The sequence below is a fragment of the Apodemus sylvaticus genome, chromosome 16 (assembly GCF_947179515.1).
Source record: "Apodemus sylvaticus chromosome 16, mApoSyl1.1, whole genome shotgun sequence".
Lineage (NCBI taxonomy): Eukaryota > Metazoa > Chordata > Mammalia > Rodentia > Muridae > Apodemus > Apodemus sylvaticus.
The window spans coordinates 66422681-66450228 of NC_067487.1; the positions used below are offsets into that span (position 1 = coordinate 66422681).

At 41.2% G+C, this 27548-nt stretch overlaps 1 protein-coding gene across 1 annotated transcript in view; it reads right to left on the reverse strand.

Moving 5' to 3' along the window:
• Tbca (tubulin folding cofactor A) overlaps positions 1-26636 on the reverse strand; it is a 54543-nt gene extending 27907 nt beyond the window's left edge. Inside the window, exon 1 of the mRNA XM_052159811.1 lies at positions 26527-26636. Coding sequence (XP_052015771.1) covers positions 26527-26579 — 53 coding nt within the window. The 5' untranslated portion in view covers positions 26580-26636. The remainder of the gene's footprint in view (positions 1-26526) is intronic.
• Positions 26637-27548: the final 912 nt, after the last annotated feature.

Sequence of the window (27548 nt, forward strand, 5' to 3'; positions counted from 1 at the left end):
TAAGTTGGTTTCTCGTTTTAAATTTGTTTCCATGTTTTGTTTTAAGATGGGGTCTCTTTGTGTGGCCCTGCTTGACTCTAAACTCCTTGGTTCAAGAGGATCTCTTGCTCTAGCCTTGGGAGTAGGTAGGTCTACAAGTATTTGCACTGTGACTAACTTTATTCTATCCTTAGCAAGGATAGAGAGGGAAACAGGCACCCTTGTAAAAGAAACAACAACAAAAAATATGAGTCGGGAAGGAGAAGAATTCATACATGCCAGGGCTGTGAGGAGGAGCCCAGTATGTACACACTCAACAACCTGATGTGCCTCACAGGGAGGTTACACTTTATTTATATTAATACAAGACAATAAACCCAAGTATTAAAAAACAAGATTGTATTTAAAAAGAAAATGTAGTAAGAATTCAAGTAACAAAGGCTTTTCCCAGGGAGTGGATGACTGTCAGGGCGTCCCCTGCAAGTACCAGGAGACGACTTACTAAAGGAGCACACAGGAAAGCCCTTCCTTCCGTCCTGGGCCCCTCGCGCCTACAAGAATCAGGTCTCATGACAAGTATAACATAATTAATGGGAATGAGCCATAAGAAAATAAAAAGTTTGAAACATACAAAAAGAAAGCTCTTACCTCACTGAACAAGTCTTTTTTTATTATGCCAGGGGGCTCTCCTGTAACAGACATACATATGGGAAAACTCCCGCTGTACCACAAAGTTGGGCAGTAAGTATGGAATCAGGAAGTACATCACTTCCTTCATGAAGGAATTTTGTCTTGCCTGGAGCCAAGGTGACTCAGAAGCTCTGTCTTTTGCAGCTCTATTATGCTTGGTGTCTACACAACATATCTTTCTAGTGGGTGTGGCGGGAGAGGTCCTGCTATGCTATTCTGGAGCTAGACCCAGGCTCTCATTTGCAAACAGTACTTTATCGCTGCGTTACATTCCCAGAGCCTTAGACTGCAATCTTTCTGGGAACTCATGTCTTTGCAGATACAATTAGTTAAGATGAGGTTAAACCTCATATAAATGCCTAAGTACAACAACTGGTGTCACTGAAGGAGGAGATATTTAAGGAAGGCAAGAATGTAACTGAGGAATGTAAGAATTACTGGCAACCACAAGAGGCTAGAAAAGTCAAGCAAAGATTCTCTAAAGATTTTCAAAGGATCCCAAGCCTGCTGACATCCTAATTTTGGACTTCGCATCTAGACATGTGTGAATAAATTCCAGTTGTTTTTAAGGCATATTGTGATGATTTTGTCATGACAGACCCTGTAGCTCATGCAGATGTAAACTCAGTAAGTCTTCTTATAGAAATACATGTAGAGCACCAACATTGTAAAGGGCTTAAGTTCAAATGAGCTGAGGTTCCTGGTTAAGGCCCAGAGGCAAAACTGTGTGGCCCTGGTAGCTCTCCAGTGTCTCACACCACACTGTCCCATCCATCCGCCCACCTGTCCACCGACAGTAGCCTCCAGTGATGTCACAAAGAACAGTCAGTATTCAACTCTATATATTGCTTCGCCAAAACAAAACTAGTATTGATTTCTTTAAGGCTTTATGAACAGAAATTTCCCCCTTCTCCAGCTCTCCCCAACCTTACCACACACCCAACTTCACACCTTCTCTTTAAAAAGAAAGCAAAAACAAAAATCAAGAAACACAAGCTCAAAAACACACAAACCCACAAACCAAAATATAAAAGCAAAACACCAGAAAGACAGAAAAAAAAATGACTAAACAAAACAAAATGAGACAAAAAGTTTACAAAAATACCACTGAGTTCATTTTGTGTTGGCCAACTGACTGATTTTAAATAAATATCAATATAGTGTCATTGCTATTGCACTGCACTTTGTTAGAGCCATGAAGGAATCAAGCTATTGCTAAGTTAAAATTCCAGTTTGTAAAACACAACAAAATAAACCACAATGCAACTAGGAGACAGCCACTCTCTTCCACAAAGAGCCTTTATCAAGGGCATTTTAAATTATAAACAGACAGAAACTGAAGTTGTCAGGACTGTAATCCCCTTGGGGTGTTTTTCATGATACATTCCATGCTCTCTACACTCTCTTAAAAGAGCTTGGAAGGGTTTTGAGACCTGCTGCTTTTCCTAAGAAATGACTGCCCAGTGCATCTCCCTACTCACATCAGACCTAGATCAAGTGGCACCTCTTCCAGAAAGCTTGCTGAAACTCATTAAGTACAAGTTTAATTTTCTTACACTGATTTCTTTGCCGAATAACTGTAACCTAAAGAGGGATGTGTATTTTGATGACATCACAGATCTGTACAATGCTTTGCAATCAGACTGCTTACATAAATAGTATCTCTATAGTCTAAGTATTACAAGTCACACAGAAGATGGGTTTTAGAGGCCTAGCATTCAGTAACTGAAATAACAACATTATGCCGGTTTAAACAAAGTTGTACATAATACATACACATACGTTTCCTGACACGAGAAAAGACTTTTGGTAAAATATGAGACTAACACCCAAAAGGTTTTCTAAAGGAAATATTAAAGGTAGGTGTGGTGGCACACACCTTTAGTTCCACCTCAGAAAGCTGAGGCAGGAGAATTCAAACTTCCTTTTGTTTGTTTGTTTGTTTTTGAAGACAGGGTTTCTCTGTATAGCCCTGGCTGTCCTGGAACTCACCCTGTAGACCAGGCTGGCCTCGAACTCAGAAATCCACCTACCTCTGCCTCCCAAGTGCTGGGATTAAAAGCATGCACCACCACTGCACAGCAAAGAAACTGGGTGTTACTACTCCCTTGCCCCACCCCTCAGAGGTTCTTTCTCACGTTTCTTTTTTTTCTTTCTTTCTTTCTTTCTTTCTTTCTTTCTTTCTTTCTTTCTTTCTTTCTTTCTTTCTTTCTTTCTTTCTTTCTTTCTTTCTTCTTCTTCTTCTTCTTCTTCTTCTTCTTCTTCTTCTTCTTCTTCTTCTTCTTCTTTTTTTTTTTTTTTTTTTTTTTTGATTTTTCGAGACAGGGTTTCTCTGTGTAGCCCTGGCTGTCCTGGAACTCACTCTGTAGACCAGGCTGGCCTCTAACTCAGAAATCCACCTGCCTCTGCCTCCCAAGTGCTGGGATTAAAGGCGTGCGCCACCACAGCCCAGCCAAAATTCCTAATTAGACTGGACAACCAACATAGCAAGTTCTAGGAGAGTCTACATAGGGAGATGCCATCTTAGAAATAATTAAATATAAAGATACATGATAGAATCAGAAGCAGTGAAAAAGTTTTATATCCTGTTTCATAAGGCATATCCATTCCCTGCATTCAGTCCTTCCTCATCCCCTAAGCCTTTCTTGTTCATCCTGAACTGTTTACAAGTACATGTACATTTACATATATATTACATGTACATTTGTTTACATATATACACTATATATACACATGTATGTATATATGTGTATATATATAAGCTGAACTCAGCATGAGAGAACATTCAGTTTTTTTCTTTCTGAGACTGTATGAACTCTCTTAATATTATACATTCTAAGTCCATTTTCTTGAAAATTTTTTAAAATTTCATTTTTCTATAAAGCTGAATAGGACTGTATTTTGGAGGTAAATGAGTCCATAAAATATATTTGTTAATGAACATGTAAAAGTTTTTTTTAAAAGATTTATTTATATAAGTACACTGCAGCTGTCTTCAGACACACCGGAAGAGGGCATCAGATTCCATTAAAGATGGTTTGAGCCACCATGTGGTTGCTGGGAACTGAACTCAGGGCCTTCGGATGACCAGTCAGTGCTCTTAACCCCTGAGCCATCTCAAGCACAACTATGTAGAATTTAACGTGAAGCTCCTCAATTTCCAATCCAAATCTCTATATAATTCACTGAATTGTAAAGACTTTTTAATCTGGTTAGTTTTGGCATCTGATGTTTTTGTTGATGGTAATTTTTTTAACAATAAAGCATAAGAGAACCAAAATACGGTCTATAGGTAAATCGTTTTCCCATTGTTACAGCCATGCCTGAAAAGCTTCTGAGAAAGATGGCTCCAAAGCTCCCACACGCTGGAGCACAGGCACTGCAGGAGTCGGATGCCATCAGCAGAGCCTTGGCCTGAAAACAGCAAGCGGCCCAGTGCCTGCTCAAACAGCCTACCGAGTGACTAGGCAAAAAGTGCATTTCTTCAGAAACTGTTCAGTATTAGAAATGGAGTTGTTTTATGTGACCTCTAGGGAAGAGCACAGCACTCCAGGTTATCTGTGAAGGCATTCATTAACGCTCCAGCTCAGGTCAGATGCAAACGAAGCCTGTTGGCTTCGAGAGCGGCGGTTCCACTTCTAACCAGTGGTGGTGCACTGGCTGGTTTTGTGTGTCAACTTGACACAGGCTGGAGTTATCACAGAGAAAGAAGCTTCAGTTGGGGAAGTGCCCCCATGAGATCCAGCTGTGGGGCATTTTCTCAATTAGTCATCAAAGGGGAAGGGCCCATTGTGGGTGGTGCCATCCCTAGGCTGGTATTCTTGGGTTCTATAAGAGAGCAGGCTGAGCAAGTCAGGGGAATCAAGTTAGTAAGTAACATCCCTTCATGGCCTCTGCATCAGCTCCTGCTTCCTGACCTGCTTGAGTTCCAGTCCTGACTTCCTTTGGTGATCAACAGCTGTGTGGAAGTGTAAGCAGAATAAACCCCTTTCCTCCCTAACTCGCTTCTTGGTCATGATGTTTGTGCAGGAATAGAAACCCTAAGACAGGTAGTGACTCATTCGTTGGGGAAACTCCTTGAAAAGTCTTGCAGGTCTTGGCTTCATCATTTATAAAGCAAGAGTGTTAAACTAGATGATATTTAGCATATGCTACAGCTCAAAAAATGAAAGATCAAAAAAAGGAAGAACTGCATATTAAATTCATTTTATTAACAAAGGAAATTAAACTATCACCATAGAATGATAATTTTCTACTTTTTTACAAAGCTGATAAAATATTCTGAACCTAGTTAAAAAATGCTTACAAGCAGGATTTCCCAGGCCAAATAAATGGGCTCTTGAAATTTAACTATCAATTTCTCTTCTCCTCACTGACATAGCCTTCTTTGGGTCTCAAAAGTTGCCGTAAAATCTCTCATTTCTTTGTAAATCGTGATATAATTCATCCCAGTCTGGTGTTTCATCAACTTAACAGTTCTAATTGCCATATTATCTGCTCTGGTGCAGTAGGAAAGCCCCTCACATTCCCTTTACCTTATAACAAGGAAAGCCCATATATCTCAGCATAACGGAGATTACCTCCACCTTGTAGACGAGCAGAGGCATGAAGACTTAAAGCTCTCTGGAAAGCCGATACAATCTATCACCATTTAACTGTTAGTCAATGTTTATGTCTAGCTCGACTCACGTTTAATGGGGCTTTTTATTGTTATTTTCCACAATAAAAGTCTAATGACGGCTAAATGTCACTAATTCTCTTCTAAGGTTAGCACACACATTGCAGTGTTACCTGGGAGATGAAGTGATATGGTGGAGGATATATGGGCTTGAGAGTCATAAGACTAGTTTACATGGTTCAAAATCTGGATATGACTTTTGCTATCTATGTGGCTTTAAGTGTGTCACTTGCCTCTCTAAACCTAGTTCACAAATAAAATAAAAAGGCCACTATACAACACAGGAATGAAAATTATTTACTGATCAGTGCTGCAAAGACAATAAACATCAGTATCTCTTAGTAATGCCCTCCCCTAGCCACTGGCTCCCACTTACTTGCCTCTGTTGTAAACTGGCCAGTTGACTACTCAGTCCAGTTACCAACTTTCTGGTAAAAAGCTGTTGTAATAACTTGTGAAGCCTCTTTGGTGAGTTGCAGACACAACTGACTGGCTCTTTTTGTTAGGTTTTATGGTTTTGTGTTTGGTTTTGTTTTTGAGACAAGAGATTCATTTTGTAACCCTTTCAGGCTGGCTTTATATTCATTACATAGTCTGAAGTAGCTCAAATTCACAGCAATCCTCCTGCAGCAAACTTCTAATGTTTGGTGAGAAAAGAACAGAATAGTATCTGAAATACCAGTGAGCACCATGTGTAGCAAAAATATTCCATTCAATTTTGTTTCAATTATATACATGTGTCTGCATTTGTATTCTTTGTTGTTACACAAATAAAACATATTCCTCACTCTGATTTGGATAAAAATAGTTTGAAATATGTTGCTCTCCAGAAGGCTGTCATCTTTTGACTCTTCCTGCCAATTCTCCTCCTCCTCCTCTCCTCCTCCTCCATTTGAACCACAGTAGCAAGTGAAATGCTCCTGGAGGGGGGGTGTAGAGGGACAACAGAACACTAAAAGATTTCACAACTAGAAACCTAGTTACCTAAATAATACAAAAGTCTACAGAGTATCATAAGCAACAATTGTTTCAGTAAATATACTAACCTTTAGGAAAAATGTTGTTTTCCTAAAACATATTAAATGGGGGTTGAGTTAGGCCTATTAGTAAATGCTTTCCCCCAAAAGTGGTGTGTGTGTGTGTGTGTGTGTGTGTGTGTGTGTGTGAGAGAGAGAGAGAGAGAGAGAGAGAGAGAGAGAGAGAGAGAGAAAGTTAGAATGAGCTGAGATGATATTTAAAATATCAACATGGTGAGTGAGTCTGATAACTAGCTATATCCAATTTCTCTCCTTCTCCTTCTTATCTTCCTTCTCCGAGTAAAGTCTTGCTATATGGCTCCAGAACACATAACACACACCCAAACTAGCTTTAAAATCTCAAATTTCCAGCTTTAGATTCTTGAATGCTGGGATTACAAGGTCATACGACCACACTTAGCTTTCTGTTCACAAAGAATTCACTCCTTAACTGTAGGACTCCTGTGTTTCCCTACTGGTTCCTAGGAACATAATGTGATAATCATTTTTCTACAACCAATGACCTCACCACAAGTTTCATCCTTTATAAAAAATGACATATCCAGGGTACCAAGTCATTCAAGAGTACTCTTATCCCCTTTTCAGCCTTTAAGCAAGTTAAACTCAATTTCTTCACTACACGTTTTTTATACAAGTAATCACAAAGGAAGGAGGCTGAACATATATCAACCAACACTGCTGTTCTAATACCTCTGTATGCTGCCCAAACAAAAGAGGCAGGTAGTGAGAAGAATTTAGATGCAGAAACCATTGGTACTCACTAAGTAATTTATAAACACGGTATGTGACTGACGTCTCAGAGTTGTACTCACTGCCTGGTTTCAAAGTAATATGCTGTATATTACTTAGTTGTAATTCAGAGCAATGCTACCGACTTATGTGCAATTCTGAATTTGCTACTGGAGTTAATTCTGGGTCACAAACTTAGTTTAATTACAATAGCACTGTACTGTAGTTAACAATCACTAATTGCACAGCTGTAGCCAGCCATAAAATAAGGAAGATGCCATTCTGCATTTTCACAATATGACAGAACACTGGTGCTGGTATTGTTGGGGTGGGGGTGGGGGTTTGCTGCTGGCAAAAACTCAACACGAGAGCTCTGGTGAAAGGGAGCCAACACTCAGCACAGGGTCTCCCACAAGTAGCTGGTCAATAAACAGCTGCTGAAATCAATGCAGTGAGGCAACCTTGGGCTCAGGGAATGTACCACAATCTGGACGACTGTGGTATCAGCAGCCGGTGAGGCAGGAGTTCTCATCTCACACCTTTTCCCACCCAAACTATTCAAAACTGTTCTCTTGGAAAACAGCTGTCCCTTGGGAAGACAGGCCTTTTTTGTTTTGGTTTTGTTTTGTTTGTTTGTTTGTTTTTAGGGCTGTGACAGATGCCTAACTGTAAGAAAGATGAGCTTCTGCACACCTGCCGCAGAGGGAAGGGTTACCTTCAGATGTTCACAGTTCCTGGTTACCTCTGCCCCTACCGCAGCAGGCTTCATACAGAGTGAAGCGGTTCCCGGGTTCCCTCGTTTGGTTCCCAACAGGGCATTCAGCCTTTAGGCACACTTCTGACTTGCTCCAAGACGTGTTTCACTGAGCTGGGTGTGGGGGGCTCATACCTCCTACCCAGCACACGAGAAGCTCCCATAAGAGGCTCACTGAGATGCTGAGGCCAGGCTAGGTCACACAGTGAGTTTTCGAGCTAGCCCAGACTAAGAACAAGACCTCAAAATTATTTAAAAACAAACAAAATTGTATTTTACTGTTTCAATTATTTCTGAATTATAAAATTGTAGCCAAGCAGAACTGAAAATATTGATTATAAAAAGTAATATAGAAAAATAATTTATTTTAACATTATAGGATGTATATCTATTTTGAAGTAGACTGTTTGAATTGTATACATTTGATTCTAATTAAAATGTCAATCTTAACCAAAATTTTAAAAAAAATTCAAGCTCCATTACTACCTTTACTGGTAATGAAGTCGGATGCTAGGCGAGGGATGTAACTCAACGGAAGAGCACTGGCCAAGTTTTTGAGAAACCGTGTGCTTACACTCTACCACTGCAAAAACTAGACATGCGTGTGGCACGAGCCATTAATCTCAGCTCTTGTTAGGCAGCAGAAGGGCATCCTTGACTAATTATTAAGTTCCAGACCAGCCTAGAATACACAAGACTCTGTCTCAAAAAATAAAAAGTCAAATTATGACTTCAGCTGGCTAGGTCTTTCAGTTGTTACTCTGGTGGTCACAATCACTCACAATCACACAAACTGTACTAAGGCAGTCTCTCATACTTTCTTCATTTGTAGGTTTTTGTTGAGTTTCTTTATTCCTTTTCTATGTTTTTTCTTAGTTTTGAGTATGCATCAGAAACAACAGAAAAGCATTTGTATACAGAGCTTTCATTTCTTGTACTATGCTACTAAAAAATGTGCCACTTGGGCATGGACATAGATTAGGTGCTGGGATTTTACTTAAGAATATCAAAATAGAGCTCCTCTTCCTCCAGGTAAAGAGGTCAGAGATCGGAGGTTGGGAAGCTGGAACTGGCAGTGAGTGGAATGTGAAGAAAACCTCCTACTTCTAGAAAACTGCTTTGGATCACATTAGACACAGGCTGGAATACGAAATCAATCATCCTGATTCAGCAGGAGAGAAAAACCCAATTAAAATCTGAAAGGAATTACCAGCAGTGAAGTCCTACTATCAAGCTTTGCCCACACACTTTAAACCAGTTTCTGCTGAGCAGAAAGAGCAAGGGCAGAGGGTGCGCCACTCTGAGCCAGACAACAGCCCACCTGAGACCCGGAGCAGAGAGACACCTGGAGCTCACTCTACTGGCCAAAGACAAAGTGTGGCAGGACATTGCTCACAGGCAAATTCAAAGAGTATTTTTATTTATTTATTTTTACTGTTTTGGTTTTTCAAGACAATATTTCTCAGTATTCTAGAACTCCCTCTGTACACTAGGCTGGCCTCAAACTCAGAGACCCACCTGCCTCTGCCTTAAGTACTGTAATTGAAGACTTGTGCCACCACTGCCCAGCAAGAAATGGAACTTTAAAAGGGACTCTAATGAAGAAAGGTGAAATCCAAATTGATCTAACAAGAGATCTCCTAAGTGCTTTGTCTTAGAGGTGAGGACTATTGAGGGAGACAGAGGTTCCCCTGAAGTGGAAGTGTTGTGGTATTTTTCATGAGAGTAACGTTCAAAGGCAGATATCATTTGAATAAAAGTCAGTCAAAAGGACAGAATGAAACTAAAGAGATTTAAATCCTTAAAAATTATCAAAGCTCCCAAATCGCACATTATATTTTCATCTAATCCAGCTGATATGTCTATCATTTACTTATACAACCAGCTTCTTCAAGATAAAACTGTTTCTAAAATCAAACGAATTCATCAGGTATGGTGGTGGTCCTACCACTTGGGCGGAGGCAGAGGTGGAGGCGGAGGCAGATGGATCTCTGGGAATTCAAGACCAGCCTGGTCTACAAATCAAGTTCCAGGACAGCCTGGGCTCTGTTACACAGAGAAACCCTGCTTGGAAAAAAATGAATCAAGATAATTCTTTGTCTTAAAATGTTTTTAATTAATTTATTTGGTATAAGCATACATATATACATGTCCATAGCATATGTGTGGAGGTCAGAGGTCAGCTCATGGTCATCTGTCCTCTTCTCCTACCACCATATGGGTTCAGGGATTGAACTTAGGTTGTCAGTCTTGACAGTTCCTTTACTTTCTGAGGCATATTGCTGGTCTAACCTAATTCTCTATTTGAATTACACTTGGAATTATTATCGAAACATAAAATATTTATTTTAAATACTATAAAAATAATGCACATAAATACAAATTCAAGGTAGTACTCTAACAGAGAGCTAGCATTAAAGGTCATTTAAAATATTCTTAAGAAAATTACACTTTTAAAACTCTCCTCATATACACATATATTCATGGTCAATATTTTTCAAATACTGGATTCATTTCCCAGATAAATCAATTACTTAAAATATTATAGAGATCTGAAAAATACTGAAAAAAAAAACTACAGCCTTCCTATAGTAATTTTTAAAAAAAAAAAAAAAATCAAACCTAAGAACCATTACTTTCATATATGTAACATTCTCTGTGAGAGAAAAGCAGGCCTACCTCTATTCCTCATGTAACGTCTACACAAAAGTGACCGTAATCAAAATTCATGCCAAGTAAAGCCAGTTCCAATGACACCAAGAGCACCAGGAGCACAGGGACTCTGAGCTTACGGCAGGCAGTGGGGTCTTCCAAGTATTCTGGAACAGACACAGCAAGCAAGCGGTTCTCACAGTTCACTTGTGTACCAAAGGCTCAGGAAATGAATATGAAAGTGCTAGTCATTCTCTAAAAGGCTAATGCCTATTAACAGCTTAAAACAGTGCCCAGTAGGGGGTTAATGTGCTGTTGTCTGAATCACTTTCATCAGTTTAAGTACCTATTAGTCCTTATTAGCAATGTGCTAGCAAGGTGCTATTGGTCTTTTAAAGTTTTGTCTGCTGCTTCTTATTCTATTTGGCCAGAGAGATACTTTGACAATCATGTCTGAAACATGAACTCATAAAGTGTAGCTCTGTATATTTATTTGTTAGATATTAGAGTTCTGCATTTTACGTTGTACTTCAAAGTGTTCTCTCTTTTTAGGATTATATTCAGAAGTAAAGTAGTTTAAATTATTCAGCGTACTTGAATGCCTAATTTGTTTTTATGACTTTTGTTGTCATGTCGTATGTGTTAAGTCTCAGGGAATATATACATGACTTCATAGAATCTACATGCTAATAGAAACTAATATACAGAAGTATGGTGGCTCAGAGAGCCTAGCCAAGAAAGCAATAATCAAATTTCTGATGTTCATAAACTTGATATCAATACCTAAAAATGAACAAGTCGAGGTTACTTAAAATAATAGCAAGAACAAACAGAGGCAAGCAGAAGCTATCAAGAGCAGGAACAGTAAGTAAGAGACATATTAACTGCCGACAGTCACAGCAGTAAGACAGGAGAAAGATAAACTTGATACAAGTCATCATACAATGTGGCTCAAGTGTCCTCCAACTCCAGGTTCAGCGTAAGCCCAGCACTCAGGAGTTCTACTACTGGGCTGCTACTAGTTAGACTGTCTCACACAAACAAAAACCAACCAAGCAAATGGCCGATGGGGAGGGAAGAGCGGAACACCATTCACAGGATTACATGTATACCTTATCTGACTATGTTTCTATTATAATGAGGAAAACCTCTGAATTCCAGCCAAGGAAAGCCTCCTAAGCTAAATACCAAGGACTGCGCAGAGGCGACGAAGAACCAATAGGAGAAGGTGGGATTCCAAGGTTGTCTGTCTTTTCATTTTCACTGGCTCAGGGGCTGAGGACAATGGCTGCTCTTCCAGAGGCGCTGTGTTCGGTTCCCAAAACATACACAATGCTCACAGCCATCTGTAAGTCTGGTCCAGGAGTTCTGACACCCTCTTCTGACCTCCATGAGCACCTAGCATGTATATAGTACACATATATACATGCAAGCAAAACATTTATACACAAACTAAAATAAAATTTAAAATTAAATTAAACAAAGATAGCAGTACACACCTGTAGTTTCAGCTACTTGGTAGCCAAAGCAGGAAGATCACTTGAGCACAGGAGTTGGATGATACCATCCAGGCCATCATAGTGAAACATCATTTTAAAATACAATTATTACAACTATTCTTTTTACAAATGAAAAAATTCAAAGTTGAGTGGAAAGATTTTTTTTTTAATTGTTCCACTGTTCACTTATGGAACTGAGCAGGTGATTTAACAACAGACTACAATAGAGGTTTGGGGAGGAGCGTTCTCCTCCCTCTCCCCCAGCAGTCAGTTGTGATAGGGATGCCTGCTACTTTTCCCACATAAATCATCTGCTGCTGGGCAGGTAGATCTGCGGCTGAAAGGTGATCTAGGAGCCACAGGCATTCCTTGAACTTCTGACCAACTCCTAAAGGCAGCCTTATTGTCCGCATGTTCCACAAAGTAGCTGGTGGGGAAATTGCCTGAAAATTAATAAGTAGGGATGCCTTTCTGCTTGAACAAGGTGCACAGTGTCCTTCAGCTCTCCGCTAGCCAGATAACTAGTGTGCTGCTCCACTTCAGTACCAATGCCTGCAGCATTAATCCAAAGCTTCAACTGTAGCATCCACTCTGCAGTTAACACCAGATACCTGATTTGTTTAATCTACTACTAGAAGTGCTAGGATAATTTTAAAACGGTAATAAAAACACAGGAAATAAGCACATCAAATTTGAGATGTGTATTATTTCCTAATGTCAATGGGACACATAATCAGATATAAACAAATGGTGGTGACAATGAGACTGGGACAGGTAGAGAGGAGTAAGGGTACACCAGCAGTAACAGTGACAGCATCGATGTTTTGAGCTAAAAAGATTAAACATCGTACATAAATATTCAGTCTTGCCAGGCAGTAGTGGCTCACACCTTTAATCCCAGCACTCTGGAGGCAGAAGCAGTCAGTCAGGTCTTTCTGAGTTCAAGGCCAGTCTGGTCTACAAAGTAAGGACAGCCAGGGCAACAGAGAAACCCTGACTCGAAACAAAACAAATCAAAAACAGGCAGGAGAGGAGGAGGAAGAGAAGAACCTAGCTTCCAGGATCCATCTACACAGCGCCTTCAACCCAAAGGCAGCCCACACTGAGCACAGTGGTGGAAATGGCTGGAGCTGCCTCGCCCCCATCTCCACCAGAGCAGCCCGGGCTGCCCGTGTACACTCATCACTGCCCACAGAGGCAGACGGCCAGGGGAGGCTATGCGGATGCGTCCCTTCACACCCTCCTTTCCCTTTGTCCTGCAGCGATGCTTTTTACAAAGACAATTAAAATGCTTATCTTCCAAAATGAAAACTAAACAAAAGCTGTATTGCTAGAATAAAATTAAAGAGCATAACAAGAATCAGAGAGGCCATGGGTTAATGAAAAGCCCTCTCTCTCACCATGAAGCTGGGAGTGTAAACGGCATCACTCCTTTAGAAAACAGTGGTACATCTCCAGAAACTCTATCTTAATATAATAACATTGGGATGTGTAGTCTTTGGTAGATAACTGCTGCCAAAAATTGTCACGAAGACCGAGCCTTTATGAATAATATTAGTGTCCTACAAGCAATAACATGGCACCCTGGAGACCCTCCCACCATGGGAACCAACAGCAAGCAGCCAACAACTTAAGAAGAGTCTAGAACCCAGCCAGACTGTGTGCCAGATCTCCAACTCCTGCCTCCAGAACTGTGAGAAATAAGTTTCTGTTGTGTTAAGCCACCCATCCGTCTATGGCCCTTCAGAGTGGCCCAAGCTAAGACAGCATTTACATAGAATGGAAAATTCTATACTCTAGGACCCAACAATCCAACTCCTAGGTATACACTCAGAAAGAACTCTCATCACGACAGAACTGAGAGGAACAGAGAAACACTGTTAGTAATACAACAGCCCAAATACTCACCTGTACAAAAATGGATAAGCTGTAGTAGCACACAATGGAATAGCATACAACCACCAAAACAAATATACTGCTGTATCCATCTGCAAAAGCCATGCCTTTATCTACTAACAGTGAAATACAAGTCCCTAAAGATGCCCTTCTGACCAAGTTAAAAAAAAAAAACAGAACTAGAACTTAATATATATTTTAGCAAGCTACAAATGATAGAGTAAACAAAAAAGCAAGACAATGATAAGTATAAGACTAAAAACAGTTTTTTCAGGTGGGGAGTAGCACAAGATTAGTTATTATTTCTATTTGGTGAGTTCGTGTTATTAATATTGTTAAATAATACAGTTCAAATTGACAACAAAAAAATTCAAAACTTTCTGTTTTTCATATTTCTCAAGAATCATTACTAGTCATTTCAAATTAAATTGTTTCATGCCAATTAGATGGCTCAGTGGGTGAGGGAGCTTGCTGCCAGCCTGGTGACCTGAGTCCAGTCCTGGAACCCACAGAATGGGAGGGGAGAACTGACCCTTGACACATACGCGTGCAAGCACACACACACACACACACACACACACACACACACACACACACGCACGCACGCGCGCACGCACACACACACACACACACACACACACACACAGGAAATGTTAAAAAATTAAGTCTCCAATTTGAATAAGCATACTTGCTGCCATCACATATACCTTGGCTTTAATACTCACACCACATACAATCATTCAAGTAGGCTGAAATACTTCATACTAGAAAATATGCTAAAGATACTGTAAACATGAAGACCTGTCTTGAGCAATGAGAATTCACAAAGCTGTACAATGCTTTTTTAGAGGAACACATGAAAAGAAATTACACAGGACTTGTAAAATCTAAAACTCCTTGACGTCTGCCTAAAACTCACTAGTTTGAATCATGAGGGTTGATCCCTAGATGACAATGGCTTACTGAGTTAATGCAATGGGTCTTAAACTCTTAAATTTCAAAATGCTTTTACATTAAAAAAATTACTGAGGACCACACAGAGGTGTGGTTTATATAAATCTGTTAGTAATGAGTGTATCAGAAGTTGAAACAGAAAACATAATAACTTGGAATTCATTTTTAAAATTAGAAAAAATTATATTTAATTCACTTATTCTCCCTACCTCCTCCCCCGCCAAAAAAAAGACTGTTTAGAAGGCACACAGGGTAAGAGTACTCTCTGCAGAAGGATGAGGGCCTGAGTTTCCATGCCCGATAGCTACACAGCATGCACCTGCACTCCAGTGCTGGGTGGGGAAGGGAGAAAGACAGAGGATCCCAGGGGCCTACTGGCCAGCCAACCTAGCCAAAAACCAGTGAGCTGAGGGTTCAACTGAAACCCTCTTTCAAAAGATAAAACAGCTACCCGATATCCTGCAAATATACTTACATGTACACAAAAGCATACACTACACATACATACATTACTCATAAGTAAGTAAAATACTATTATGTTAAAATAACCAATTTTATACAAAATAGTTCTATTTTTTCAGAGCAAATAGTGAATTAGTTGGATTCTCATACCTTTTTCTACATTCAATCTGTTGTAATGCTGCATTGCCCTGGAAAAACTCATGGTACAATCACGAGCAAATTAACATGAACAAAGGGGCCGCAGAAATAGCTTGGCCAGTAAAGTGCTTGCTTGAGAGCTTGAGTCCAACCGCCCCGCCCCCATCCAAGTGAAACAAGCCGGGCAGCTCTCAGGTCTCACATGCAGCCAGCACTGCCAACTCTGAGCCTAGGTCCCAGGTGCCAGTCTCTACAGTAGATGGATGGTGTCTGCTGGAAACAAACACAGGCCCTCTCCACCCATTCCCACTTGAATCTGAATTTGAAAAAGGCAAAATGTGTCCTATACACATAACCTCTACTTTACAGAAAAGGCTCAGGACGACTCCAAGGAATCGTCAGAACACCGAGAATGGCTTAGTAACCAGCACTCTAAGGAACAGAACTCTGCCTCTGGAAGTTGAAATTCTCTGTAACACAGAGACCCCGTCTTTCACTCACTCTGTCACTGCCATCTTTCCAGCCCCAATCCTACCACTCTTATGCTTGGAAAACAGCAGTAACAATCTGTGGCAATGGGTACTAAGTCACAGGACATAGGCATGAGCAGTCTGTTGTGTGCTACTGCCCAGAAGGCTGACTACAGACGGTAATGATACACATACATCTCAAAGGCTCAGAGAAGGATGAGGAACACTGATCTGAACAGTATGCAATATATACATGTGCTGAAACAGTACCTGGTACACAATTAGTGTGGACAGTGCTCATGTATATCATTTAAAACTTTAAAAGTAAGTAACAACCTATGATAATATTTCTTTTCTTTCTTTCTTTCTTTCTTTCTTTCTTTCTTTCTTTCTTTCTTTCTTTCTTTCTTTCTTTCTTCTTTCTTTCTTTCTTTCTTTCTTTCTTTCTTTCTTTCTTTCTTCTTTTTTTTTTTTTTTTTTTTTAGGTTATTTGGATTTGGTTTTTTCGAGACAGGATTTCTCTGTGTCCTGGAACTCACTCTGTAGACCAGGCTGGTCTCGAACTCAGAAATCCACCTGCCTCTGCCTCCCAAAGTGCTGGGATTACAGGCATGCGCTACCACCGCCTGGCCTTTAATAATATTTAGTGACATATTTAACATCAGATTTTGAAAGCACCCCAAATAAATGATGTTTAAGGTGATAGGCACATAAAGTATTATATATGCAACTGTGCTCCATAATAGGTATGTATATGACAAAAAAGATTAAAAATGTGCATGTGCATAAATGTGCTTGTGTGCATTAATGTGCTGTGTGCATTAATGTCCATGTGTGTGGAGGTCAGATGTTGATGTTAGGTGTCTTCTTCTATAGCTCTCAGCCATATCTTTTTGGGACAGCATCTCTCACTGAATCTGCAGTTCAGTATTTAGTATACTGGCTGGCCAGCACACCTCAGGGACTCTTCTGTCTCTACCTCCCCAGCACTGGGGTTTCAGGCACCTGCTTCCCCATTGATGCTGAAGCCTACGCACAGGTCCTCAGGCTTGCACAGAAGGAATTGTATCAACTGAGAAATCTCTCTAACCTCTTATTTTTTTAAAACCTGGAAGAGTGAGCCTATTTATGAAGGCAAATTAGCAACTGGCAAGTAAATATAAACATAAACACAGACACAACCCTCATTTAACTAGATTCAGAGACAGTAGAGACAGTGTACTAATTACATAAAACTACAAAACAGTTTTCTTAAAAACAATTTAAATTTTTCTATGACAGATGTGATGGTTTGTATATACTTGGCTCAGGGAGTGGCACTATTAGGAGATGTGGTCCTGTTGGAGTAGGTGTGGCCTTGTTGGAGTAGGTGTGTCACTGTGGTGTGGGCTTTAAGACCCTCATCCTAGCTGCCTGGAAGCCAGTATTCAACTAGCAGCCTTCAGATGAAGATGTAGAACTCTCAGCTCCTCCTGCACCATGCCTGCCTGGATGCTGCCATGGTCCTGCCTTGATGATAATGGATGGAACTTCTGAAGCTGGAAGCCAGCCCCAATTAAATGTTGTCCTTTATAAGAGTTGCCTTGGTCAGGGTATCTGTTCATAGCAGTAAAACCCTAACTAAGACAACAGATTTGCATTTATAACATTAAAACAGTGTTTAAAGTTACTAGTTTGTAAGTAAATCCCTGACACGGTATGCCTCATATCATGCCATCTTGAAGAACCTATTGAAGGTTGTTTGTTACAGCCACTGTTCCTCTCTCATTCTCCATTTCTAAGTCTCCCACTTTGACTTATGAAGTAACTAGTTCCAGACTGCTGAGCTGGTACCCTGCCACATGAACTGTTTCTAGTTTCTACCATTTGTTAACCAAGCTGGCAAATACCACACCTATTTTATGAAAGCCATTAAACACTATCTCTTTGACTAATGTAAAGATGAGAACTTCCCAGCCTTAAAAAATGCTTTATATATTTTTAACATACTACAGAACCCTCCAAATTTAACATTAGATATCAAAATTATACTACTGTATTAAGTTTAAATGCACTTCGATGGACTTACAGGGTTCATAGGTTTTATAGAGTACAGTATGGTTATTTCAGAGAATAACTTTTCACTGAAGTATAGCAATATTGTTTAGAGACTGAGAACATTCACTGCTACACTAATGTCTATTTGCATCAGTCTCCTTTACAAAGGTCTGTAATGGGCCAGGTCAGAGCACGAACACACAGGTGCACATTAAGAGACCCATAAAACACTTCTTTCTTTTTTTTTTCTTTTCTTTTTTTTTTTTTTTTTTTTGGATTTGGTTTTTTCAAGACAGGGGTTCTCTGTGTAGCCCTGGCTGTTCTGGAACTCACTCTGTAGACCAGGCTGCCTGGAACTCAGAAATCCGCCTGCCTCTGCCTCCCAGAGTGCTGGGATTACAGGCATGTGCCACCACCGCCCAGCTTCCATAAAACACTTCTTTGGCACAGGTCTCTCATCAACTAGAGAACTCAGTTAAAAACAAAACACTGAGGAGAATCTATAATATAATCTAGCATTAAAACCATAGGATTAGGGCAAGATAATCAGTGAGTAAATGTGCTGGCCAAGTAAGCTTGGTGACCTGAGTTGATTCCTGGAACCCTCATGTGAGTGAAGGAAGGAGATGACTTTGTCAAGTTGTCCTGTGCTCCCCCCTCCCCATCACACACAAACACATGTGCTGCAAGACATGTCCTATCCATTCACATTGAGGCAGTGGGAGGCCTGGGATTGGAGGGGAGAAAGGAGGAGATAAGAGAGGTGAGGGGAGAAGAGAGAGGGAGGCTGGGTGGACTGGAGGCTGGGTGGACCGGAGGCTGGGTGGACCGGAGGCTGGGTGGACCAGCCGATACTAGTGGAGCAGGGAAGGAGATGCAGATATCCAGTGGCTTCACATGTATTTCTGGTGTTTTGAAGAGGTTAGAAATATTGGGATAGACCATATCATTGTAAATTGGCATCATGTAATTGGGAATTTTATATACATAAAGATGTCTGGTCAACTAAGAATCTGCTTTACCAGATATTTGGGTGCAGGGCGGGAGCACGGGACTCCCACCATTTACAGAGTCTATGGTGGAGTGGAAACACAGCTGGGATGCTGTGAGAGCTAGCTGAGAAAGTCTGGTGACAGTGAGTAGCGCTGAGCAGGCCCCGCCAGCACTTGGTGCAGAGGCCTGGTGGGGCAGTGCTATATTAATTAACAGTACATACATGTGTATTACACAATAATAAACTAAAAATTAGAAAAAGTATAAAGACTTTTTTTTTACAATTAATGGAACGACACCACCACAGCTGCAGAAACTACCCAACCATGCAAGTCACATACTCTTTCCCGCCCCAAAACCAGTCAGACATTGGCCAAGTAACTAAGAACCAAGATTTTATCACAATTTAAAAAAACAATCAAGTTCAAGGTTCTGTCCTGGGATCCACAGCCATTCCTCCTCAAGTCCTCCTCAGTGTTGCGTCTTGCCATGGCTTGCTGTGGCCTTCCTAACTTTCTGTTGAAATAATCACCAGTGCATGCGAAGAAGTTGATCAGGGATCTTACAAAGTGCCTCACACAAGGCTGGACCTTTCCTTGTTCTTTTGCCACAGTGCTCAAGGTATCACTTTGGTGTCAAAAAGGAGACTATGGGGCCTTAAATAAACGACATTTCCGTTGTTTGTAAATTGCCGAGTCTCAGACTGTGTGTTACAGCTGCACATACCAAGACAGATGCGAAGGCAGCAGCTACCTTTGCTACCTATTCAGTACTTGAGCTAGGCGATTCAGTTACCTTATTCAGTTTTCTTAATAACAACATGAAAAAGATACAAGTGACAATTCCATTTTTCAGAAAGAAAGATGAGGCTCCCAAAGGCTAAGTAATTTTCCTAGGATCATACATGTGACATGTGATGAGCAGAATCTGGGGTTCTGTCTGCTTAACTCCCACAGCAGAAATAACTAGAGCAATTATTATGCAGTAATACCATTGTAGGTAGCTTTTAATTACTGATTAGATTACGTTCAAAAGATTACAGAGGAAGCGTCCTCATTTGTTCACGGCAAAGAATTCCACTGAGTATTTGGTTTTCATACACCAGATGTTTCAAAGACAGTAAGAAATTCTGAGAATCAGCCAAATCCATGACAAAATACCAAGAAAAAGTATCAGAGTTCTGTAGGTACATAACATCCTAACAAAACATATGATGTCCTATGTATTGTTAGAAATGACAAACTAGAATAGAAAGGTCATACATTTAAGCATCGATATTCTATTTTCTAGTCTATATTCTAGAAATGTTCTAGTAGCATAATTTTACAATCTTACTACAGAATCTCAACATTACTACCAAATAACATGTACAATGAAAAAAGACTCTCTCTCTCTCTCTCTACACACACACACACACACACACACACATACATTTACACACATATCCACTTATATATGCATGTATCCTGAGGACAGATATAACTGGGGGAGAGAGTTGGGCAAGAGAGAGAGAGTAGAAGATCCTTCATATCCCGGGCTGTTGGCAGACCATACTGTGTTGGGAAGCTCATGATCATGAGTAGCCCTGGCTCTCCCCTTCCCAGCTTGCAGACACATGGCCGCAGGTTACATCGCTCCTGCCTGCCAAGCAGCTGGCAGATGAGGTGAGGAGCTGACACCTACACTCCACTGTGACACTGCTTCTGACTATGACATCGGAGAACTGATCACAAAACTTCCAAATGAGTCTAAAGTTCAAAGGTAAATTTTAAAATAAGACACTGACCATTCTGGTTGACTGACTAAAAGCAAAACATAGTACAAGATAACAAAAGGGGAAAGGCAAAGCTAGTGAGGCTTCCGGGGTCCTTTACACAGCTCTTTCTTTAACCTTTCCCACACCATCCCCATCACACTTCATCCGTCATTAACTGAACTAATGGAAGCTGGAGCTGAGGGAAGAAACCCTTTTTTGTCTACTTATGGGCAGTTTTCACTTTGATGCCACTATATTATATATTAAACTAAATAAAGACTTTACTTACATTCTGATTCCTGTTCCTTTTACGTAATATATAATGTGTGCATGTATATAGACAACCAAGAATGCAGGTATATACAAACTCTAGAAGATGGTACAATTTGGGAACCGGGTTTTATTTAAAAAAAAAAATCAATATAATGTCCCCACAGGGTCTTGATGTAAAATTCTATAATCAAGGCCTGCAGAACTGTAATTATGGTGTGTCAGCTACATTTAAGCGGAGTGTTAAGAGACTGTTAAAGCATACTGCAGCACACTGTGGTATGAATTGTCCTAGTCTCCTTCTAACCCACGGCTGTCACTCTCACTTAAGCAGAGGAAAGCTACGGGGCAGTACCAGTGAGACTTCCAAAACCGTAACAGTCCTTGTTCACACTGGATTTTAAGCTACTACCAATCAAAATGGTTATGAAGAGATCTATTTAAGAAGGTATTTCTAATCAATTAGTTTGCCCAACAAAGGCCTAGTTCATCAGGCTTTACTAAAAGTTGGCTTTAAAGTTGTAAGTCATTTTATATTAAATAGACTAAAACATTTTTTCCTTGTAGAATCTCTTGAATTTATGATATCTCTAATAACAAACTTATTTGGTAAACACGAATCCTACTTGGAAATGTAGAATAGACAAAATTTGCTTAGCTAAAATACCACATCTTGACACACAGTCAATAAAAGAAGTCCAAATTTGCCTCTACTTTAGTGAAACTATTTTCTAAGTAATTAATGCATAAAAAAGCTACTATGGCAAGGATTTGTATTTATATCACATTTTAAATCAAGGCCCAATGTATACAGATTGATAGTATATAAGTGTACCACTAACAGTCTCCAAATACATTACAACATATACAAAGTAGAGATAAGGGAGCTAGATACAGAGAAGATGACCAATCAACTTAGTTTACCTGAGATGTCACCAGGTTTAACAGAGAATGTCCCACATCCTAGGAAACTCCTGTCCAAAAGTTGCCACCTAGGTATCAATGGTCAGGCACAAGATAGATAGATGATAGTAATTTCACAGATCTGCACTGAGACAAAAACTGGGAATATTCCTTGGTCACTCCCTCCGAGGTTGGGCAGATTAGCTGTGACACATCACAGGTATCTATAAATCTAGTAACCACAAAACAATAAAAATAAAAAAGTCTAAATCTTTAAAAAGAGCCAGCCAGACTATGCTAAGTAAGTTTTATCAACTTGACACACTAGAACCACCCAGGAAGTGGGACACTCAATTAAGAAACTGCCTCTGTCAGACAGACCTGTGAGCACTTCATGACTGACCATGAGATCACCAAGCCCAGGGCAGTGCCACCTCTGGACAGCTGCTCCTGGGCTGTATACGCTCCTGGGCTGTATACGAAAGCAAACAGAGCAAGCCATGGGAGGCAAGCCAGGGAGAGCACTCCACCATGGCCTCTGCTTCATTCAGTCCTGCCTTAGTTTGTTACCTGTCCTACTCAAGTTGGCTGTGGTTGTTTATAGCGACACTAAGTAACTAATCATACCGACTGTAACTATCATAGCAACACAAAGTAACTAGTACACAGACCAAATCCACCAACAATGCCCACTGCTGTCCAAGTACCACTTAATGTTTGGGACCAAATACATTTCAAACCAAAGTTTTTCAGAAGTTGGAATGTTTATATAAACCTTACCAGTTGAACATCTGTAACTCCAAAATTGGAAGTGCCCCAAAATCTGAACCTGTTAAATGTCATATCAGCACTAGATAAGTTTAGGATTTCTAAACATTTTTAATTTCAGATTTTCCAGTTAGGAATGGTCTGTCCTGGGTCACATGTTGGCAAAGTTGATCACTCAGAGAAAAGGTCATGTAACTACTCATATCTAATACACAAGTCTATTTCCATAGCCTTCTAAAAAGAAAAAGAAGCCCTTGTGACTGAGGGCATACTTTCTCCGCACCAGGCCAGCCTCACTGCTGTCCAGCAGTCTTTAAGTGGACTCTTCCCGTTCCTAGTGATCTAATCCCTCCCCTGGCTGTAACTGTAAAGGGTAACATTCTCTGGGTGGGGCACTGTAGAGGGTGTGCTCATTTCCCACCTGTGGTGGTTTGAGTGACAATTACCCCACAGGTGCACATACCTGAATGCCTGGTGAAGCTGTTCTGGGCCTTGTATGAGGGGGTGTGACACTGAGGGCTAGCTCTGAGGTGTCCAAAGCCCACTGCAGGCCCAGTCTCTGCTGTTCTTGACCTCTAACCTGAAGTAAGATTTAAGCTCTCGGCTACTGCTCTATCGCCATGCCTATCTACCTGTTGCCTTGTTCCTACCGTGATAGCCAAGGACTCACCCTCTGAAACTGCAAACAAAGCCCTAATTAAAAGCTTCCTTTTCGGAAGTTGCCTTGGTCATGGTATCTATTGACAGCAACAGAATAGTAACTAAGGCACCAGCTAAGGTACTTTCCCTGAAACTCACTTTTACTTCCATTTAAAGTACAGGCTGGGTTATCACGTCTCACATTAGACTGCCTTTACCATTTCACCTGAACAAGCAGATGGCCGGCCATTTTGTACTCACTGCCTATCTCCCTGATGCCAACCACCATCTATTTAACTGCCTATTTCCATATGCTTTCTCTCAATCTCTGTTCAGGTTCCATCCTAATTCCACAACTGGGAACTTCTGAATCACAACTGCTGTAGCTGAGTGACTTCAAAGTCTCACGTATCCAATGAACTCTAGGACAAAAACCTACAGTATAAATTCCAGTGGCTCTCAACTTAGAGGAAAAACTAAATGGCCCTAGGTTATAAATGATAACTTCAATCCATTTCTTCCAAATAAAGCTTGTGACTGCTGAGGAGAAATAGAATTATAGAAAATAAAAAACAGTTGAGAATAGAAGCTGATCTTGAAACTAATCTTTTAAGAAAGCCTAATGCCCAGGCCTGATAAAGATATCTCAGCAGATGGAGGTGCTTGCTGTGGAGTCTGGCAACCTGGTCCTACATGGTAGAGTGAACTTTTGAAAACTGTCCTCTGACTTCCATACCTATGCTTTGGCATAAGCAATCCCCCAATACAGAGTAAATAAATATATGCAAGTTTTATAAAATACAACCAACTCAATGACCAGAATCCCTGTCATAAAACCAAGAGCATTCTTGAATCATGAAACTAATAAGTCTTTGAAACTAAATTTGGAGACGGGAAAAGCAGCACTTAGGCCCTTTAAGTGCTTAGACCCATGATCATTCTTCACCAACAACTAATGTCGGCCTCATTTTACGCTCCCCTTTGGATGAGATAAAATGTAGAATTCCACCTCAGTCTATGAATACAGAAGATAGAATCATAGTAAAATAAGTTCTCAGGAAAAAATAAAGAAGTAATATTTATGGATGCAGACATTATACAGCAAGATAAAATGTGAGCAATTAGCAAGTGAAATACAAATTTTAAGTTTAAAAGTTTATGTCCCTGTTTTGGAGTATGTAAGAAGAAATACTACATTTAATGTCAACAAAGAGCCAGGAAGGAAATGCATGATACACATTCATTTAATAAGAAATTTGAGATTATAGTAAATTGTGAGTTTCATGAAAATTAACTTATTGAAATATGAATACCAAAAGTAAACTTTGATAGTGCCCTATTAGTGTGCACACAAAATCCTATCTACTTCCAGACAGCTCATGTAGGCATCTGAGAATTTGTGAATGTCTCACAAGTTAGTTTTTTTTTTTTGGTTTCTCGAGACAGGGTTTCTCTGTGTAGCCTTGGTTGTCCTGGAACTCCCTGTGTAGACCAGGCTGGCCTCAAACTCAGAAATCCGCCTGCCTCTGCCTCCCAAGTGCTGGGATTACAGGCTTGCGCCACCACTGCGAGACAAGTTAGTTCTTAATCACTTAAAGGATGTTTCTCTAGCATATGTATTGTTAGGCTATAACTACTTGAACTAAATAAATTTATAGAATAGCATATAGACCAGGAGGGTGATAAAATCAAGAGCATCTTATTATTAATGGGAAAATATTAGAAATCATTTCTCATGGTAACTACTTTAAAGCAGTCTCTTATACATCCGGATTCTTTTCTGCAAAATAGACATTACGCTAAGGAAAGTCTGGCAAAAGAGAACAGAAGGGATTCTTTTCTGCAAAATAGACATTACGCTAAGGAAAGTCTGGCAAAAGAGAACAGAAGTAGGGGCTGAGGGACAGTGTGGATTATTTGTATTTTGTGTTAGAGAGCTCACAATTATCTCCTGTTACACAAAGTCTACTGCTCTATCACAGCATCCCAGGGCCAATCAGGATCCTCATTTCATTTGCTTTCTCCACTACTAACCTGATGTGTGACATCAGCCACATTCTGAAAACTGCATTAATAAACATGTACTGAGCAAAACGTTTATAGTGTATCATATTTATTTGATACATACTATATCAAACAACAGCAGGTATTTCTTCCAAAAAACTGAATGCAAGAAGAATTTGGACTCTATCTTCCAAATTCAGTAAAAGAAGCACAGTGCAACACTGATATATTGTTCCAGAATACATAAAAATCAATGGTAGAACCAACTAGTTGAAGTCAGGCACAATTCAGAACCTACTGTCTATTTCTTTCCCACTCACACCATCTCCTAGCTGCCTTTGTAATAAAAGCTTCCAAAGTACAGGCGAAGTACTAAAACTCAGGGGCAGTATGTCAAAAAGTGATTCACCTCTACGGGTTGACCTCCCTCTGATGGAATATCAATAACCGGTGGGGAGATGGGCCAACAGGAAAAAGCTATTCCCACCGCAGAATGATTTGCTTCGTAAGGAGGCTGTGTATCTTTTCCCTTGGAATGCTTTCGTTTGATCATCTTGGGTCTGAACAAAACTAGTTTTAACGAGCACTAAAGCGAGTACTAGCAGTTAGGAATCAAGGCAAATCTCAAGACTGGCTTGGCCTGTTCATGGGAGGCAGCATCCCACAGCTCTGGGGTGAGCTTTGGGGAAGAAGTTTGCAGAGGTGCTCAAGCTCAAGCCCCAGTTTTTCCCAAAGTCTGGAAGTGAGTCATATCAGAGGGCAGGGCCCCGACACTGAGTCTTCTCAGTGAGGCTGGTGATCACAGCGTCCCTTAAACTTGAGCTGTCCAGTACACCTGAGGCCAGGCCACGGTGGACTCCGCCTCCTCACTGCAAAGTTCAGCGAGCCGGCGATCGGCGTGCACGGGCCGAGGCCCTCCAGGCGCAGGCCGCCCTCCTCCTCCCGGCCCACGGGCGCGGAGGACCGCTCCGAGCCCCGCACGGAGGGCGGCCGGGCCAGCGCCGAGGTCGCCCCGAGCCCCGCACGGAGGGCTGGCCGGGCCAGCACCGAGGGCGGCTCCCGGCCAGCCCACCCTAGCCCAGGCATGTGCGGCCCCTCGCATCCCGCCCGCCGTGGCCTGGACGCCGCGCCCGCATCGGGCCCACGCTCCTCCTGGCTTGCCCGGAGGTGAGGAGAGAAGAGCAGGCGTAAGCCGCGGAGCCGTCGGCCGTTCCTTACCGCTTCACCACTCCGGTCTTGATCTTGATCTGCCTCACGCGCGGATCGGCCATGGTCCCTAAGGCGCCGCAGGAAGGAGAGGCGGGACTGCGCGGCGCGCCGGCGCAGAAGGGGCGGTGGAGTGGGCGTGGTGCCGAGGATGCGCGCATGCGCAACTGGCGAGCCCGACCCCGCCTTGCCTCATGATTCTTACCTGGAATCCTTGCCTCTAGGCTGCTGATAGCCAAGAACTGAAGTCTCTACAAGTCCCCTACCAGCTGTTTTTCCCTTGTGCTTGGACAGGATTTGTACACAAGCTGCAGTTTTATTTTTTCAGTCTCCATAGCCTGAGTTAAGAAACTTTCTGTTCCTGAGACAGGATTAGCTGCTTAATGGACAGTGTGACCTAGAAACTGTTTACTAGGATAATTTTTGTTTTCACTGTCTGTTATCAAGAGATCTGTGTTTGATGAAATAAAATTCCATAATGCAGGCAGTCAAAAGAAATCTTTTTTATTTTAATTGTTTTTACATCCCAATCGACGCTCCCCTTCTGCCCGCCCCGCCCCCCAGTCCGTTCCCCCAACCCTAAAAAAATGTTTGTAGAGTGTTACTTATGTAAATTGTCATGTGACGTTTGAATTTGTGGAGAGAGGACTCTGGGGGTAAGGAGGTTCCTCTTATCCTACGTTTTAGCAAGTTTGTTTCAAGTGTCCAGCAAGACTCCCTGTCCGGAGACATACTGGGCCCCTAGCTCTGCGACAGGGAGAAAGCATTGCACCTACTTAGCCTAGAGGGGAACAGCTCTTTCCTCCAAGCCTGATGGCCTAGAGTCCAATCTGCAGGACTCAAAGTGGTAGACTGTAAGAACCAACTCTTGCAAGTTGTCCTTTGACCTCCACATGTTCACTGAGACTTGCAAATATACACATAGGCGTATGAAGTAAACATTTGTATGCCTACACTGGCAACAAAATGGCAGAATCCCATCCACAGAGAGAGCACTCTGGGGATCTCTCACTGGGGAACTCCGTAGAACGTTT